This window comes from Sprattus sprattus (assembly GCF_963457725.1).
Source record: "Sprattus sprattus genome assembly, chromosome: 16".
NCBI classification, from domain to species: Eukaryota; Metazoa; Chordata; class Actinopteri; order Clupeiformes; family Clupeidae; genus Sprattus; species Sprattus sprattus.
The window spans coordinates 2,226,962-2,246,961 of NC_137914.1; the positions used below are offsets into that span (position 1 = coordinate 2,226,962).

Consider the following 20,000-nt stretch of genomic DNA (forward strand, 5'->3'; position numbering starts at 1 on the left):
GGTGAGTTTTAACACACACACACACACATCTCAGCCCCCACAACTACAGGGTGAGTTTTAACACACACACACACACACATCTCAGCCCCCACAACTACAGGGTGAGTTTTAACACACACACACACACATCTCAGCCCCCACAACTACAGGGTGAGTTTTACACACACACACACACATCTCAGCCCCCACAACTACAGGGTGAGTTTTAACACACACACACACACATCTCAGCCCCCACAACTACAGGGTGAGTTTTAACACACACACACACACATCTCAGCCCCCACAACTACAGGGTGAGTTTTACACACACACACACACATCTCAGCCCCCACAACTACAGGGTGAGTTTTAACACACACACACACACATCCGTCTTTGGCCACTTCAAGTATCTCAGCCCCCACAACTACAGGGTGAGTTTTAACACACACACACACATCTCAGCCCCCACAACTACAGGGTGAGTTTTAACACACACACACACACATCTCAGCCCCCACAACTACAGGGTGAGTTTTAACACACACACACACACACACACACACATCTCAGCCCCCACAACTACAGGGTGAGTTTTAACACACACACACACACATCTCAGCCCCCACAACTACAGGGTGAGTTTTAACACACACACACACACATCTCAGCCCCCACAACTACAGGGTGAGTTTTAACACACACACACACATCTCAGCCCCCACAACTACAGGGTGAGTTTTACACACACACACATCAGATCTCAGCCCCCACAACTACAGGGTGAGTTTTACACACACACACACACACACACACACACACACACACACATCTCAGCCCCCACAACTACAGGGTGAGTTTTAACACTCACACACACACATCTCAGCCCCCACAACTACAGGGTGAGTTTTACACACCAGAATCAGAAAGGTTTTTACTGCCAAGGAGGTTTTCACCTACCAGGAATTTTTTGTGGGATGTTGGTGCAAACAATAAACATACACAATAAACAATAAACAATAAACAATACACATATTAAGTTATTAAACAATGGAAAAACAAAGAGGTTGGGCCAGGTGATGTTAAGTTGGGCACTGTTTGGGAGGGTGATGTTTTTGCAGCTGATGTTAGAGTGAGTTGTGCTTTTGCAGCTGATGTTAGAGTGAGTTGTGCTTTTGCAGCTGATGTTAGAGTGAGTTGTTCTTTTGCAGCTGATGTTAGAGTGAGTTGTGCTTTTGTGGTCTGTTCTCAGTCAAAGGAAGAGGAGGGGGAGGACAGGGTGGAGTGTGCATCACCCAACCCTGCAGGCCTGGTAGGTGCAAAACCACACACGCACACGCACACACACACACACACACACGTTAATAGTTAATATGTCAAACATAAAGCTTAATTCATACTTGTGCATTTTGGACGGAGACGGCCACATGGGACTGCCTTGGCAACACCTTCTCCCAGGTGGAACGCCCATCCACCTCCTGATTTTCCTAACTTTTCGTATAGCGACGGATACCCCCTTGGCTGTGATTGGTCCACTAACAACATTATTTCCCAACGACATCATTTCCCGACGACAATCAAAATGTTCAGATCATAGGTCCAGGTCACATTTTCATCCCGGTCCACCATCTAATGTTAAAACCTTCCTTTGAAAAATGTAACCTATAAACACATCGTTTCAAAGCGCTGTGGCCGTCCTTAGATGTGTCAATAAACGAACTTCTGCTTAATGTGAAGCAGGCACGTTGAATTCACCACTTATTAAGATATTTTAAATATAAAATGTTCAATGCCTTATCGCTGATGTGTCCCAGCCCCATCCGAGCGAGTATAATTTCTTAATTGTTTGGCCGGACCCGCCCAGCAGTCAATGATGAAACATATGACTATAGGCAAAATGCTGTCTGACCACTACAACAGGGACATAGGAATAACGTTTCGTGCACATCTTGTGTCATTCAGGGCCTGCTTTAGAGGAAAGATTGTTCAGCAGTTCCGCAGTCTCTTATTTTGCCTCCGTGTGCACTGCCCTCCTTTTGTTTCTGGCAGTGGCAACAGCCGAGCGACCCTTTTCCAAATTTAAACTCATTAAGACCTAACTGAGAAGCAGGAGAGGCTGAATGGTCTGGCTATCCTGTCCATGTTCATGCATCACCACTTTTATGTTTGAAAGCCATCGTGTCAGCTTGCAGGTGTGGTGTGTTCTGCCTCTGGCTCTGCTCAGTCAGCTTGTCGGTCTTGGCGTTCAGATGTTGCGTCTAAATGATCTATGTCACATGTCTTGTCACATGATCAAATAGAGACTTGACATTGGACAACAGCATACTTATGACCCAGCAATCATCATTGCAAATCTGAATATGACAAAAATAACCCCCCAAAAAAGAATGTATTCAGCATTAGCATAGCATTATACACTCTCCCTGTTTTAAAGCTACATGTCTCCAAGACTCATGTGACTACACCTGCTGCACTGGTCCAACGCTGCTTAACAGTCCAGTGAAATATGGGAGGAGGGAGAAGAACAGTCAATGACTTCTGACAGAGACGTTATGGAGGAGCTCCGGACTCGACAAAAAGCCGTTACCCCACCCAGTGTTCTGGCGGTGAATTGTTTACAGCACCCACAGCGGTCGAAGAAGTGTAAGTCAGAAAGAGTACGTCCAAAACCGTCTGAATCCGTCCGACAGCCCATCCGTTTCGAGGACGGAAATTGATGATGCAGAAGTGTATTTCGGCCTTTAGCCTACAAATACACCCTTACCCACCCAAACACATGCCAAACGCTTAACAGTTCACCCTGCACAACACAACAGCACAAACACTTATATAGACTCCGAGAGCTTAAACTAAACTCACTCCCCTTTCATGAAAGGGACACACTCACATGGTTGTCTGTGTTTTTCGTTGACAGGTATATGCCCCCAGAGTGTTGACCTCTGACCCTGAGAATGATTGGTCAGACAGCCATGCTTTCAGCCAATCCTACGGGTCCACGGACTGCAGCCCCACCATCTTGAGTGCAGAAGAGGACTCACCGCTGGAAACTTAGATGGGGACACACACACCTGTGTTGCCCGAAGCCATGACGACCAGAGGGTGTAATACTCTTTTCAGCCTTAGAGTTGACATTTTCAGGAGAAATTTTAAAGCCACAGCCGAAGCCTGCCTACCCCTACCAAAGACTGCCTGCGAAAGCCAAAGTCATTCATTGATTGGACCTTATCAGTTGCTCTCTGGACGTGATTGGTCACTTACAGGACCCAATCAGTGTCTTCACAAGGGAACTGGTTGGTCGGTCAGTCACTGGACCCAATTTGTTTATTAAAGCCAAAGTCATTCATTGATTGGACCTTATCAGTTGCTCTCTGGACATGATTGGTCACTTGCGGGACCCAATCAGTGTCTTCACGGGGGAACTGGTTGATCGGTCAGTCACTGGACCCAATTTGTTTATTAAAGCCAAAGTCATTCATTGATTGGACCTTATCAGTTGCTCTCTGGACATGATTGGTCACTTACGGGACCCAATCAGTGTCTTCACAAGGGAACTGGTTGGTCGGTCAGTCACTGGACCCAGTTTGTTTATTCATTCAAGTAGCTGATACGGTTGTCCACAAATATAACTTAGTTAAACTGAACCAGTGGCTAGCCATTGCACTCCCCCAGAAAACATGCAGGTAAATATGCATCTGTAACCTCACTTGTTAGAGGTTCACGTAAACCATGAGAATATTCAAATCCATTTGTCATGTTAAGTCATTGAACCATGTCTTCCATCCAGAAAGCCTTATGTAGGAGACCAGCTCTTTAGAGTCTTACTGAAGTGAGGGAAGTCTCAAGGGACAGATGGGGCCTCATCAGGCAGCTGATGCTATAACGAGGCTGTGCCAGACCTGAGCCAGACCTGTGCCAGGCCTGGGTTGGATACGTGCCAGATCAGAGCCAAATCCATGCCAGGGTCCACTGCCATGTGCCTCAGGGCTGTGACCAGTCCAGGGGATATTGATGTCAAAAGGGGAGAGTGAATCAAAGATCTTATTGATCCAGAGGAGAGTGTCTTTCCAAGGTGGCATTGTGTGTTTAAGGGAGAGACCAGATCATTAAGGGAATGTCAAACTTTTCCCCGGAGTCACTGCTATCAATTTAAGGGCTGCTCTGAAGAGAGGACTGACAGGCAGGATAGGCAATTAACAAACACACACATTTATTTCTATAATGTCAATTTCAATCCAATAAACTGCACACAAAGTGGGAAATGAGGGATATCTTACAACTCTGATATATGCACTAGCTTTCTTTTGTTGCAGTCAGTCCATTTAATGAGGAAAACATTTCCAAACACATTTCATGCCCAACAGTGTTAAGGCACAAGTATGGATTAGTGTGCCTCTAGTGTGCTGGGGCAAATGTTTGACAGAGATGGCAAATCAGTTGTAATTAATATAGTATTATATCATAATAAACTTACACGCATCTCTGCTGGGCCTCGGGAAAATGTGTGGCAGAGATGGCCAATCGGTTGCCATATGGGCATTGTGACCCTCGTCCAGCAATGCCAGCCTCTTTCTAGGCAGCTGTGCGATATTTCTTTCAACGCAACCAACTGCCAAAGCAAATATCACACCTGAGTTGGCCAAAGGAAACCTAATCATACGTAACTTTCATCTTACCTACAAACCTAATGTAACATGTCAGGGCGGCAACTTTTCTGTATAGAACAGCACTAAAAGTTCTTTATGATGTTGCTTTTATACTTTGATTGACTGTACATAGGCTACTTATGCTGCTTTAATGCTTATGATGAAATGATGTTATTACGATGAACAAATTTGAGTTACTGTGTATGGGTGGTTGTTTGTGTGTATTAAAACTGTATTTCTATACTGAAGAAAGTAACAGAGTTCATTCATTCATTCATTCATTCATTCATTCAATTAATTAATCATTCATTCATAATTGTAATTTCATGTGGTAGCCTTCACATCAGGTTTGTGTCAAAGAGTGTCAGACTGAAGTGTGTGCCCGGCACTTTTTCCTGTTTTCTTCTCTCTCTCTCTCCGTCTCTAATTATTTAAATCTGTCATACTCATCCTGCTTCCCCTGTCGTCCTGTCTGACACATTTGGGTTCTCCATTTCCGCTCGTCATCTGTCTCCGCAAGTAATTCGTCTAATTGACAGACCGTATGTCGACATAGTTCTATGTTTGAGACGAGTCTGTGCACCGCACACTCCATAGTCTTTATTCCCAACAGTAACTGACCCTGGTCCTGAAAGAACTTAACTACTCAGAAGTGGCAGTGAACACTTAATACATTTAGTTTGGTTTGTGTTCTTCCTTCAAACAATGTTACGCACGGTAGTTTCAGGAAGATTGTTAATAATACCATTTCAGGTTCAACCCATTTTGGTGACTTTGGCTAATGTAAAATCAGTGTTCTGTCAGCAGAATACAAATTCCGTTTTTCCAAAAGCTACAGGAAGTGGAGTACCTGTTGCCATGACTACGCGTAACTAGGATTTTGTTTACAATAGCAACCAAATCTTGAAATGTGTAGCTAGCAAACTAGCAGGAATTTCGTGAAGTTGTATAGTTAGCTGTTACTTTACTTTGTTTTACGTTTCGCAAATTTAGTTTTTTTTGCCCTTAGAGTGTTCCTATATTTTCGTTAAGTGTTTTAAAATGGATTCTACTAGTCTGTTTTACTCTTTAGATTTAGTCTCTGGCGCAGGTCTAACCCTGAGCAGTGAGCAGAAATCAGCTCTTAAGACCTCACTGATCATCTTGCAGAAAAACTATAAGTTTAAACGTGTTCTGTTTTGGGGAAAGATCCTTGGTATAAAGGGAGATTATTTTATCGCTCAGGGTGTAACAGACGATGAGATGAGCGATAAGAAGGCATTATACAGGTAAGGCAAACGTCGATCTACCTACGTTTGGCTCTCTGGATGTAATCTAGCTATTATATCTTGGCCTACTAGCCAAGAGTGTTGTATACTCATCAGTTGGTTCAATCGATGTTAAAGCGTTGGCTTTATGTATTCAGTTTGAATTGCATGGACTGGAACCTGATGCCACCACCCACGGACGAGATGATCGCAGACGTCAACATGGCAGCAAGTGGGCGCTTCATAGGAGACCCCTCACACGAGTACGAGTTTACGGAGACCCGGCGATTTGGGGAGGGAGACGAGGCGCAGGAGGAGCAAATTATGGTAAAACAAATAAAAAAATAAGTTATTCAGGACATTGCCTTAACTTTCATGCAGAAACTCAACTCAGAAACTTGAAGTCGCTTCCACCATTGTTTCGCAGATAAGGGTTAATGAAGAAAAGCGCTTGGCCACTACCGTGGCTGGCATTGATCAAGAGGTGTCTGTTGTGCCACGGGGTGCTTATATCAAGAATCCCCACGGGACCGTGCAGAAAAACCGCAGCTTTGAGGGTGAGTCGGTTAACCTTTGAAGGTCCTATAGGTAGGATCCGAGTTCTCAAACGCACCATTATGCTCGCTTTTTTCCAAAACATTTGGGGGGTAGAATCAATCAAAACAGCATTAAGAAATTAAGAATACTGCATTAAGCAACAAAATGCATGTAACAATTTGAAATATAAATAAAGGTAACTACTTTAACTGTATTCTAATAACGCTCTCACCAGCACAGACATCAGTAGGCTACTTAGTATGCATTTACATCTGCATTTATGACCAGCGCACTGCACAGCAAGTAATGCTTTTGCACGTCTTTCTACGAATTACCTTGCGAAGCTGTGCAGCTACCTGCACACATTAGCAGGCCTCCAAGTGCACTATAACTAGCTCAAATATTAGTAACTGTATACTTACAGCAGAATTTAATGAGAGTAGTGCTCTTGCAGGTCTGTCCTTTGGTGAAGCTGGTAAGCTGAGTAACTACCTGCACTTCAGTGAGCCCAAGCGACCCAGAAAGATGTCCATCCTGGAGACGGCAGAGTCTGACCCCTGCAGAGACTTCCTGGACCGTCTTAGCGAAGACATACCTAAAGGTGTGTACCATGTCAGCAGTATACATCAGATGCAGCAGAGAAAGAGTTAGAAGTGAAGGGATGTGTGTGTGTGTGTTAAGTGTGTATGTGAGAGACAGGCGAATTAGACTGTGCATGGATGTTATCCTGACTGGTTGAGGATGTGAGTTTGTGTTATTCTCAGTCTCAGCATTCTTGATTTAAACTTGAACATAAAATGATTCGATTATGTGCGTGTTTATTTCGGAGTGTGTTGGTGTTTTATCTCAGTATGTGTGTGTGTGTGTAATCTGAGTGTGTGTGTGTGTGTGTGTTTTAGGGTCGTGGAGTATCCAGTTTGAGCGAGGCAGCAGTGTGTGTGTTCTGCGCTCCCTCCTCTGGTTGGGTTTGAGTTTCTTCCACATCCCTGAAACTCCACAGCATGGATACATCTATATGGGACCCGGCCTTAAGAACCTGGACCTGCCTTTTATGCTGTAAACCACACACACTTTAGTTTACATGTGTACAGAATTTATCACAGACGATGAGAGTGACAAACACAGCCCACACACACACACACACACACATATATATATACACACCAGGTATCCAAGTTCATTTTTCATGACTGATTTTATTTACACAATAAATGTGATGTAACAATAACTGTCACAAATTCATCACACAGTTTCATATTTACATATATACCCCCCGCCCTCCACAAGTACGACTGTAATGTGTGGCTTATACTCAATGATCTTGAGTATGAAGTGTGTGTGTGTGCGTGTGTCAGTGCCAGTAGCGGATGGGTCTTTTCCCATATTGAATGTTGTTTTTGAGGATGGGGTCTCCCACAGCCATCCGCTTTTTACACCATTTCAACCCGCTTTTATAGATGGGTCTGGTTGTGCCTACTGACCAACGCGACAGGTATCTGCAAAACACACACATGGCACATCAGACACTCCTCAAGCTCTTACTGAGTCTATATACATTATACATCTGATCTGGCATTGTTTTTTTTGGGAGTGCAGAAAAGTGGACAAACAACACACACACACACACACCTGTTGAGCTGTGGTTTGGGCTTAGGAACATGACCCTCTGGAAGAGTGGGCTTATGGTCCGGAAGCAGACCTGAGAACACACACACACACACACACACACACACACACACACACACCCCCAACAAAATATTATAGATGATGCAAGCACACACAAATAATGTAAGCCAACACACACAAATAATAAAAGGACCAGTGTATTATCTAACTACTGCATACATACAAACTCTGACTTGCTCATTGGGCCATGTGTGTACACACACCTGCCCACTGGTCCATGTACACACAACTGCACACACAGACACACACACACCTGTTCACTGGTCCATGTTCACACAACTGCACACACAGACACACACACACCTGTTCACTGGTCCATGTTCACACAACTGTACACACAACTGCACACACACACAAACATACACACACAGACCTGCCCGCTGGTCCATACACACAACTGCACACAAACACACACCTGCTCGCTGGGCCATACACACAACTGCACACAAACACACACACCTGCTCGCTGGGCCATACACACACACACACCTGCTCGCTGGGCCATGCGGACGCATGCTGCGATCTTGTAATGTTCAGGAGTGCAGAGTCCCGTTACTCGCCGTGACAACATGCCCCCATCAGAGCGGATGAACTGACTGAGCAGCAGCACGTCCTAGCAGAGGGAGACACACACACACACACACACACACACACACACACACACACACACACACAAATGAACACGCACAGCAACAACTGCCTTAAAAAAAAAAAACTTGAACTCTCTCAAACACACACATAGAACATTCACTTAATCAACAGACATACTATTACACCACAAATTCAGTAACAAATGTAACATGCAATGCATAGACAAACACAGTCTCGCACGGGACTGGAACATACAACCTTGGGCATAGGAGGCGGGCTTGCTTGCAAGGAGGCTAAAACCCATGTGGTGCCAGGGAGTGAAGTTTGCATCGCACAGCACTGTACCCACTGCAACAGCACACGCAGCAACATCCACACCGACAACAAGCACTCAAAACCACACAGATTATAGGACAAAAGTTCTGACACACACTTACAGTGTAGCCGTATTTGTTCTGGAGGTTCCATCTGTAGATAGGGCAGTTAGCGGAGGGGTTGGGTGGCACAGGACTTGCAGGGGATTCAACAGTCAATCCCTCTACCTGAAAAACACATGTACACACACACACACAATCAGATGTTTATTTTCACATTCAACTATTTTCCCCTAATAAAAGACTTTCAGCCTACCCTTTGTGGCCAGCTAGCCTATACATACAGCCACTTAAAGACCCGACGTTGAGGGTTAACCCTTTACAAGCTGCTAACATTGAGGCATTTCACAAAGGCTTGGTTACTTACGGTTGTGGTTTTACCCTCTTGTTTCTCCACCACTGAAAGACAGAGATATTCAATAGTTAACGTTAGTGAATCTCCCCCCTGTTATGTTATTTGTCTTTCAACAAACCACGCACATGGAACTGCTGAGGTTAAGTGACAAACGTAACACTAGCCAGCCCGAGCTAACTTTGGGTAAGGAAAGCTACGTGCGACATTTATTACAGTTACACGGACGCTTACCTTTTACGATCCCGCGACTAGGAACATACCCGAACGCAGCGAGCTGTGGCAACGGGTTCACGTTCTGTAATGTGGGGAAGCCGCCGGGTTTTGACAGTATGCGCTGGGCATTTGAAAAGCATGTCAATACCGACTTCATCACCCTGTGCGCCGCCATGTTCCCCGTGACCTTTCAGCTTGTGCTAGAGCGGAAGTAATATTTTATTGTATCACATTGTCACATTCTATTGAAGTGACAAAGACTAACATTTGTATAGGGCACATAACAACTGTTGGTCCATCACCATCAACGTTGGTGTCTTTTAAAAAAAAAAAAAAAAAAAAAATGTATTGTGACAGGTAGCGTTAAACACGACCCGGAAGTTAAAATGATAAGGGGGTCCGTTTGGTTCTTTGGTAGGTCAAGTCAAGTCAAATGTATTTATAGAGCACATTTAAAAACAGCTCACTCTGACTAACGTGCTGTACAATTAAATCACAATACAATTAAATATTAAAACAAATAGAAAACAGACACAAAACAAATGCTTAGTTGAGTGAGCTGCTTCTGTTTTTCTATTTGGATTTTTTTGTGTGATCTATTTGCTATGTTTCTGTTTTCTATTTGTTTTAATATTTAATTGTATTTCGATCTATACACATCAAAAGAACAGAAACACCTCCAACAGAAAGCAAATATACAAATTATTAACTAAAATCAGGGGGATCCAAATGCTAAGGAATAAAAGTAGGGTTTGTGCCTGGACTTGAAAGAGTCAATAGAGGGGGATAATCTTATAGAGAATATAGGTGAAGCTGGGTTAAACAACATCCAGCACCCGGTCAGTCAGCACTGGTGCACCTCAGGGACGCGTGCTCTCCCCACTGCTCTTCACCCTCTAGTGTATGTACACAGTCCAGCATGAAACGCTGCGTTAATGTATGGATCTTGGTCTTCGTCAGGTCTATTATCATTTAATAAAATACCCAAAGCCTAAAAAAATACGCAGTGGCTATGTCCTCAACAATATATGCGGGGACGGGGCTAACTTCCACATATGGAAGTCTATTAAATGGACACTCATGAGTGGCAAGTGGCTTGGTTTTCCCTTTTCTTAGCCTCCGCCACGTATTATCAATTATTTATGTCACCGGTAACACAAATAATACGTCACTTACAACACAAAACGCCACAACCCCTGATCTCTCCGGAGTGGAGTTTAGCGCAGTGGGAAAAGCTCCTTATTGAAGAGACATTTATGTCAAATATGAAGTCTTCAAAACAATTCTGCAGGGTGACACTGGGAACACGGAGAACATATTATATTATACACATTAAATATCCAAGAACATATGCCAATTAAATTGTAAGGCATGGCCCCCATTGCCGCTATGGCCAATAGTCCCCTCTATGATTCTCCACCACAACATTTCTAAAGTTGCCTTTTTAAAAACTCGCCATAAATCGTTTGAAATGTTGGTGGCTACGTTTGTAAATTTTACTTCCTCCACCTGAAGTAGTCATTAACACAGGGCATGACATCATGAAGGTTCAGAGGTCAGCGCACACCTGAGCCAATCAGCTTTATTCAACCCCCACATTCAATCCCCCCCTCAAAATCAAATCACAATCAAACATGATTAAGCTCTTTTTTTTTTTTTTTTCAAACTTCTAACTACATACATAGTCCCACACAGGTGGGAAGTATGGGAGTAAAGGTAACATTACAGGTTTAAATAAAGTTTCTTTGACTTAGCACATACATCAACCAGGGGTCGCATAATCATGACTCAAAAAACAAAACAAAAACATTTTAATGTCAAACCAGAGAAAACCTTATGATCCTCTTCAGGCCATGTCCTCGATGAAGAAAGCCATACGAGTGAGAGTGAGATCAGCTTTAAGAAAAAACGAAAGGGAGAGGAGAGAAGGACGACAACACCGCAGAGCAGTCAGTCAGCTGTGCTGAGGACCAGCCAGGGTGGCCCTTGTTGCTCCTGGCAACCATGTTGCTTTCAACGAGGGAGGAGTCTTAGAGGGCATCACTCCACCGTCATTGGATATGAGTTTGACCCCAGAAATGATGTAGCGTCTTTGTCTTAGTTAGACACACACACACACACACACACACACACACACACACACAATTCAGAGCCTGATAGTCACAGGGCAGAAAGCTCTCCTGGACCAAAAGGTTAGGGGTCATGCCCTCGGACCCCTGAGAGTGTTCTATAGGCGGGATCAGTGGGCGTGGCTCAGGAGGTCTGGTGATTGGGCGGAGCCATAGGAGAAGCGTGGGAGGGAGGGAGAGAGAGAGAGGAAGAGAGAGAGAGAGAAAAAGGAGGTGGAGGACAGAAGCTCATCCCTCACTCCTGTGCATTAAGGCATAGTGCAGCTCAGATGGGCGTCGCCCCCTGCTGGAAGCAGAGGTGTACTATAGTGAAGTGGACAGCTCTGCACCTAGAGAGACAAGTCTAGTCCATGGTTCCCAGCCTTGGGCTCGCAGTGTGGGGGCTGCTGATTAGTCCTGGGGGGGGTCGACAGTCGCCAACCCCTAACCAACCCCTCCCTAACCACCCCCTCCCCCCAAATTCTTCTCCCCCCCCCCCCCCCCCCCCCCGCCCCATGTTCTGCGGTATAGCCACTCCCACAATGGGCGGAGTCTCATGAGCACTCCTCTCCAATTCGCTGGCAAGACCGGCCCACCTTGCGGTCGAGTTTGACCATCTTAAGCGACGCCTCCTCGCGGCCACGAGCCAGGTGGTCGAACATGCAGTCGTGTTGCTCTGGCAACCGGTGCAGCATGCAGAAGACATGACCTTGGAGACAGGAGAGACATGACCTTAAATTGAGAAATACATTTGAGTGTGTCTGTAGCAGTATGTCTACAGCATGTGTAAGTGTAGTAATTTTGTGTGTGTGTGTGTGAGTGTGTGTGTGTGTGTGTGTCTGTGATGTATATGGTGCGTGTAAGATTGTGACGTGTGAGTATGTGTAAGGTGTGTGTGTATATGTGATTGTGAGGTATGCATAAGGTATGTGTGTGTGTGTGTGTGATTGTGAGGTATGTGTAAGGTGTGTGTGTATGTGATTGTAAGGTGTGTGTAAGGTGTGTGTGTATGTGTGTACCGTGTGACATATGTGGTGCTCGTGTGATGTGTGTGTGTGTATATGTGTGTGTGTGTGTGTGTGTGGAAGATGTGTAAGGTGTATGTGACGTGTACGGTGTGTGTGTGTGTGACTTGTAAGGTGTGTGTAACTTGTGTGGTGTGTGTGTCTGTGAGTGTATGTAGTGTATGGTGTGTGTGATGTGTAAGGAATGTGTGTAAGGTGGTGTGTATTCTCACCACAGCGGCAAGACCCCAGCTCCTGCTGCACCAGCTCCAGTTTGATCTGGCAGAGGTGACAACGTCTCCGCCTCTTCTGCTTGGTCACGCCGCTCGACCCCTCCCCTTCACTTAGCTCCTCCCCCAGGCAAGCTTTCTTCACTGGTGAGACATCACTCTCAGAGCCACAGTCTAATGGAACACACAAACACACACACACACACACACACACACACACACACACACACGCACGCACACACACACAAATCACACACTGACAGAACCTCAGTCTTATAGAAGAGAGGAGCACAGTACATTTGATTTATCTTCTCTTTACTCATCTTGTCTTGCACGCATCACTCACACACACACACAGACACACACCTAGGCAATATACCTCATGTAGTCCCTCAGGCAAGATTTTTTTATTTACACATTACATACACACACAATATTAAACTAAGAAACATGCATACATCTATACACAAGCTGCTATTTGTTTAACACACACACACACACACACACACACACACACACACACACACACACACATACGGCTGTAGAGATGTACCTGAATCACAGATGCGTTTGGTGGGTGTGTGTAGAGTGCTGTGGGCGGAGTCTGTACTGGAGGATTCTGTAGACAAGAGCAGAGCAACACACACCTCATAATGACACACACACACACACAGCCCTTATAAATACATACTACACAAACCACACACACACACACACACACACACACACACACACACAGCCCCTATAAATACATACCATACTCAAACATAAACCGTACAGACAGACACTCACCTCATAAACTGACACACACACACACAGCCTTTATAAATACATACCATACACAGACACTCATAGCCCTTATAAAAACATACCATACACACACATATTAATACATATTTACATAGACACACACAGATACTCACCTCATAAACACACACACTGCCCTTATAAATAAATACCATACATAATGACACACACACACACAAACCTCATAATCGCACCCCTAATAAAAACATACCATACACCTCAGACATACACCTCATACACACACACACAGCTCTCATAAATATATCCACACATGGATCCCTCAACACAGATACAGAACCCATCCACTAACATAACACAACTCAATAGGTAGATTACTCGCAGACAAGACAATTATTACATCCCCAAATTGGGGAAAAAAACATCGGAACTTCTCCTGATTTTTGAGAATCCCCACAGAGGCTGGCTAGCCTTGCTGAAGTGAGTTCGGGTTTGTCCTTTTGATAACATAGCAAAGGCCTTACAGTTAGCCATACCTCTACTGATGCGCAAACTTGGACACGTCATCAGTGTTGTTGCCTCCGCTTACAAGCTTTTATTTCTTTATGACTCAATTGCTGCAACAACTTGCTTAAACATCTAACCCATGACAAAAGATCAGATACCACTGTACTCTGATAGTCAACCATTATACAGCAACATCATAACCCACGCGTCGTGCATAGGATCCACCTGACAGTGCACGAGTGAAGCACTTGACCATGGGGTGGGCACGGCTCTTACCCTCTTGAGGGGTGAGATTTGGGGTGGGTGCAACCTCATTGGATGGCATGTCTGGGACTATGGGAGCTGAAGATGCGGATTGGCTAGTACTGCTGCTCGTCTCATGGCCAAACGCTGGTGATTGGTCCCTGTCGGAGTTAGGGTGGGGTTCAGGGTTGCAGTCATCTTCTGGCTGCTTCGTCTGGACGTCTGATAGACACAGAAAGTCACAGTAGAGAATTGTGCAAAGACAACACACACACACACACACACACACACACACACACACACACACACACACAGTATCCTGAGGACTGAATGATATGGAGGTGATGAGAGGGGTGCAACTTAAGGATTCAAGAGGAGAAGAAAAACAGAAGACGGAGGGAGACAGGGAGAGAAGAATAGAGACGAGAGCAAAGGAGTGGGGAAGAGAGAAGAGGTGGTAGTGAGAGAAGAGGAGAGGATGGGGTGAGGAGAGACGCAGGGAGAGAAGAGAGAAGGAGACATGAGAGGAGAAGAGAAGTGAGAGAAGAAGAATACGAGAGCAGAAAAAAAAGAGAAGAGGAGAGCAGCAGATGAAGAGGACACACTCACCTGCAAAGCACTTAGAGCACAGGTTCATGGTTTCACTCGATCTGCAGAGAACACGAACACACACACACACACACACACACACACACACACACACGGTTACAATGAGGACAATATTAGACACACACATGCACACAGGTAACAAGAGCAATCCGAGATTTCTGACCTCCAGCAAGGAGGTACACAAATCCAGATCCGGATCATCCTGAAATTTTAATGGGGATGTCCCAGGACCAATATCCACCTCTGCCTTCAGACAGATCCGCCCAGTAGTTTGTGAGAAATCTTGTCCACAGACAGACAGACAAACAGACAAACAGACAGACAGACGGACAAATAAATTAACGGACCCGATCGCATAACCTCCTTGCTGGAGGTAACAATGATGGGTGTATTACACACACTTATAGCTCTCTAAAAATTAGACAAACACGGATCTTGGCTTGCTGAGTTCTCGCAACGTGAGAAACGACGATCACAGCTAACTGTCGTAGAGCACAAAAACCGGCTCGCCCCTAAGTGACCAGCTAAGTTCTCTTCCTTTAAAGTTTTTGGTGGTAACATACACAAAAGGGCCGGAGACTTTTTATTCGGCAGTCCCACCACTTTGTGTATATCTGGATGCCACTGACATTGTCACACTTCATTCACGCGCAGGCTGACATGTATGTGTGGGTAGCGCCCTCTAGCGTGGCTGGAGTAACTACATATTATACTACATGATGTAATGGGTTGGAACAAGCTCTGTTCCGTTGGTTGGATCTAGGCATAAACAGATGAGCGATCTTACACTGGGAAATAAATAGCTTTCATCTGTAAGATCGGGCCAGAATCACCTGGAGTAGGTTACCCTAGGTATGTCCACTGCACCAGAACCGGCGGATCTGTTCTGCCAAATCAGACCCAGCTTACATACACAAACTGTGTTTCACTTAAAGTGTTTTTGAGTGAGTGAGTGAGTGAGTGAGCGAGCGAGCGAATGTGTGCGTGTGGTGGTGAGTCTGTGGTCAAGGAAGACACTGGAACACCACAGGACATTGTACTTCATTGTTCTGTGGTGAAACATAACCAACACTTCAATTCACCTGAGCACAAGCTATGGTCACCTGACTGGCCACAATCAGAAAAAACAGCTAAGCCTGTTCTACCCCCCCCCCCCCCCCACACACACACACACACACACACACACACACACAAACGAACGAGAGGCCATGTATTGAGGATATGGGGGGAACTAAACAGAATGGTCCTCACCACATCAAAGATCTGGATCTATGTATGTGAGAAGCTCTCTAAGCCATATCACCCACGATTAGAATGTGCCTGCTGGGATAAAACTGGCCTAATTCTACAGGGTTTTGGGTTGCTGTCAAACACATGTAGGTCAGACATTACACTGTGGTTCACTTTATCCTATAGACCGATGACAAGCTCTTGACACACGTTAAGAATCAATCACTATACAAGTAACAAAACATTAGATCCTGACTGAGTGGACATCAGTGCTTGTGTCCACACACCGTCACACACACACCTCATCACCTTGCCCTCCATTAACATCACACACATAAGCATGTACTGTCATAGTCTGGTCAAACAGCCCATCCCGTACTCCATCTATTCGATCCATCTATTTGTCTCCATATGAATGTTGGGAGAACACCAGAAAGATCAGAGTTAGACCTTCAAACGTTACAATGGCACGTCCCATGACTTCAGCCTTGATATTGTTACCCGCGGAGAGCTTAAAATCCCCTTGTCTATCAAAGTTTACTAAAGTTACGGGTGTAAAACGCTTAAATGGCTTTGTCACTGTTTAAAAGCAATGTTTCTTTACGCCGACCCGGCAAAAGTATAGCTTAATCTATTCTGTTCAAAAACTTCAAAGTACCCTACACCCAGCAGTTACCCAACCCCCACCCAGCCTCGCAAAAAAAACAATAACACTCCCGTCTGCTGAAAATTCAATGGAGAATGTTTATCAAAACCCTTATACACAAGCTTCACACTCCTTACCCCCAAAATCCACAAGAGCAGCGAGGCGGAAGTTGAGGTGCTTTGCTACGTTCGCTACCGGTGTCCCCCATGACAGGCGGTTGATGATGGAGATACGCGAGGCCGGGGATCGAACGGAGGCCTGGTCGGTCTGAAGAATCCTCAAGCGAAATGGAACCGGCTAATAATAACCTGTGTCCTCTCCGGTCGTCGGTCTTTATATAGGATTTTGTCGACGGAAGGATAGCTTTGCCGACACGGGCGGCCACCAAATTCCTGACTCGGTTTTTGTTCCTTTAAGTGGTTTTCCACGCGGACAGGAGAACTCGCAAACCCTCACGGAAGCGCGACCAGCTGGAATTTGTCTCGTTCTGCCGACAGCAGAGGGAGCCATATACTACCGGGACCACCAATCGATCCAGAAACGCTCCAACAGACAAAACAGCTACATTCCTAATGCAATATGTGGTAAGATAGTGTTACGAGCCGCTGTATTGAATGCAGCCGCTGCAGTTGAATAAAGTGATTGAAGAGTTTAAGGCATACTGTTCATCACATGAACATGCTACATAGAGATACACAGTGCTAGACATTCATACGGATTCTGATTTGAGATATAGCCTATTGTTTCATTGGACTATATATTTTTTCCAACATTGAAGCATAGACTTGATAACCAGATGTCTATACAAGCTAAACAAATCCAGTAGACGTAGTAGCCTATCCAGAACTATATCCGTGTGTGTGGTAAGTGATAAATTGTACCACACTCCACCGTCTCCTCCCAACACTAGAGGGCAGTGACCCTCATCCTCTCTTGGTAGGTTTCCACCACAAATACCATAACAATCCTTTAGCTGATTCGTCAGCTAATGGTCTCCATAGTGATTTTTTTGGGATACATTCAAATAAGAATGAATGATTATAGGTATTTGGTAACATTGTTTGAATTGTTTGAACACTTTTATCCTCTCACTTTAAATTGTACTTGACAGCCCGGATCAACCTTTGACTTAGATGCTGGCGGGGTGTATGGTTTGAATGTTATTGTACTACTACAAATAGGCTAAGCACTATCCACACATACAAAATTGTAAGGAAATCCAGTTGGCTGTAACGGCCCAAGGTTGACACAGGCAATGGAAATATGTACTGTGGTCCTCTAGCCATCTGGCCTGTCAGCACGCAGAGACCTGCCAAAATAAAGACCTGCAGGTCAATCATATTCAGAGGCATGCAAAAGTTTGGGCACCCCTGTTCAAAATTCCAGTTCCTGTGGTATAGCTAAGCCAGCAAAATACCTACTTTCTAAAAGCCATACAGTTAAAGATGACATATTTCTTCACAGGAAGGTCTTCCATTTTTCCTAGCAAAAAGCTTCTACTTCTGTGCGATTCTTGGGCCAATTTCTGAATTCTATCACCAGATTCCCGATGATGTTTAGTCGGGGAACTGTGAGGATCATCACTCCTGAGGTAGTCTGTTGTGGATTTTGGGGTGTGGTTAGGACCCCTATCCTTTTGTGGATCATTATCCTGTCTCTTCTCCAAGAATACATTTGCTCACTGCATCCAGACAAGTCCATTTTAACTTCATCAGTTCCCTAAATGCATCTAGATGTTCCTTTTGCAAACTTCTGATGCTGAACTTTGTGTTTCGGACACGGGAAGTGTCTTCTGATGGAGGTCATAGGTAATATTTGAGCAGGTGTGGCTGCATAGTAGAACAGTGCACCACTCACTTCCTGAAGGCCTTTAGCATTAAGAAAGGGGGGGTTTGATTTGCCTTTCTGGCAATCTTACGAGTGTTTCCCTCCGAAAGCTTTCTTGGCCTTCCAGACTTCAAGTTGACCTGCACCATTCCTGTTAACTGCCATTTCTTAACTACATTATGAACAGAGGAAAAAAACCAGAAAACACTTTGCTATTCTTTAAAACCTTGTCTTGCTTCGTGAGCACACATTACTTAAATATTATTATTTAGGCAGCTGCTTAGAGCATAGGTTTGAGGAGTCGGAGTATTTATAAAGCTTTGAAATTTGCATGAAATGGCCTTTTGCAAGCCATAACCCAGAGAAATACACTCATTTTGAAAATTGAACGCTGAAAAGAATGTTTCATCTTTAACGTCATGCCTTTTGGAGGCCACTTCATCTTCTGCTAACTTGACTATTCACAGATCTTGACCAGGGATGTCCACACTCTTGCATGCCGCTGTAGCCTGTACCCCACTGTACCCCAAACGGCTTTAGCCTTAGAATAGGCATGTCGGGAGTGTCACTGAAAGAGCTGTGTCTCGGCTGTTCAGCTCACAATTAGTTAATATCAGCCACAAATGCTGCTGTGTTTAACATTTACCCATCAGTCTGTTCCTATCATGTTGAACACACGCCATACACGATTGCTCTGACAGACACACACAGAAATTGATAGAATTTCAAAGTTTAATGTGCAAATATCACAAACGTAGAAGGGGGACAAACGGACAAGGAAGGGAAGTCTGGGCGCACGGCTTCCATGAGAAACCAGTTCCTTCACAGCAAAGAACGGTTTTCCGGTCTCGTGGTGGCTGGTTTTCCAAAAACCAGAAGGCTTTATTGAAAACACTCTCCTGCACGATACAAAAATGGTACAGTCTGAAATGAAACACAGAAAGCACAGCCCCAAGAGCATCAACACGCACCCCACCCACACCCCCACCCTAATCCCAGTGGTGTAATCCAGGGTAGGCCTATACGCAGGTATACGGAGTATACCCACTTATTTTTCAGTCAGCATTGGGTATACCCACTTCTCAAAACAGGACGTTTATCCTGTGCTGTATGGGCTGCTTAATAGAAATAAAGAGTATACCCACTTCTCCAGGGACCACTACACCCCCACCCTAATCCCCACTCCTTTACTAAACCCAAATC

At 44.8% G+C, this 20,000-nt stretch overlaps 4 protein-coding genes across 5 annotated transcripts in view; 2 read left to right on the top strand and 2 right to left on the bottom strand.

Annotated features, from left to right (window-relative positions):
* The window catches only part of tmem63a (transmembrane protein 63A), an 18,856-nt gene extending 14,003 nt beyond the window's left edge, over window positions 1-4,853 (top strand). The window contains 2 exon segments of the mRNA XM_080854528.1: window positions 1,235-1,294; window positions 2,897-4,853. Of these exon segments, the coding sequence (XP_080710654.1) occupies window positions 1,235-1,294; window positions 2,897-3,034 (198 nt within the window). The 3' untranslated portion in view covers window positions 3,035-4,853.
* An 813-nt stretch (window positions 4,854-5,666) lies between these two features.
* On the top strand, window positions 5,667-7,469 carry rsph9 (radial spoke head component 9; the record flags this gene model as incomplete). Its single annotated transcript, XM_080854380.1, has 5 exons — window positions 5,667-5,893; window positions 6,031-6,199; window positions 6,300-6,429; window positions 6,864-7,010; window positions 7,309-7,469. 5 exons carry the CDS (start codon window positions 5,667-5,669, stop codon window positions 7,467-7,469), a joined length of 834 nt encoding a protein of 277 aa, XP_080710506.1.
* A 142-nt stretch (window positions 7,470-7,611) lies between these two features.
* Window positions 7,612-9,805, bottom strand: mrps18a (mitochondrial ribosomal protein S18A). The gene is made up of 6 exons (XM_080853597.1): window positions 9,647-9,805; window positions 9,428-9,459; window positions 9,124-9,228; window positions 8,585-8,708; window positions 8,039-8,108; window positions 7,612-7,905 (listed from the first exon to the last, which is right to left on the bottom strand). Exons 1-6 carry the CDS (start codon window positions 9,801-9,803, stop codon window positions 7,761-7,763), a joined length of 633 nt encoding a protein of 210 aa, XP_080709723.1. The 5' UTR covers window positions 9,804-9,805; the 3' UTR covers window positions 7,612-7,760.
* Window positions 9,806-12,262: 2,457 nt separating this feature from the next.
* LOC308377480 (AN1-type zinc finger protein 3 homolog) lies at window positions 12,263-17,499 on the bottom strand. Of its 2 annotated transcripts, none has more exons than XM_080854158.1 (6): window positions 17,108-17,499; window positions 15,095-15,135; window positions 14,519-14,707; window positions 13,524-13,589; window positions 12,974-13,144; window positions 12,263-12,445 (listed from the first exon to the last, which is right to left on the bottom strand). In XM_080854158.1, exons 1-6 carry the CDS (start codon window positions 17,176-17,178, stop codon window positions 12,291-12,293), a joined length of 693 nt encoding a protein of 230 aa, XP_080710284.1. In that variant the 5' UTR covers window positions 17,179-17,499; the 3' UTR covers window positions 12,263-12,290. The 2 variants fall into 2 exon arrangements, with proteins under 2 accessions (XP_080710284.1, XP_080710285.1); XM_080854159.1 differs by lacking the exon at window positions 17,108-17,499 and adding an exon at window positions 15,258-15,349.
* Between the last annotated feature and the right edge of the window lie 2,501 nt (window positions 17,500-20,000).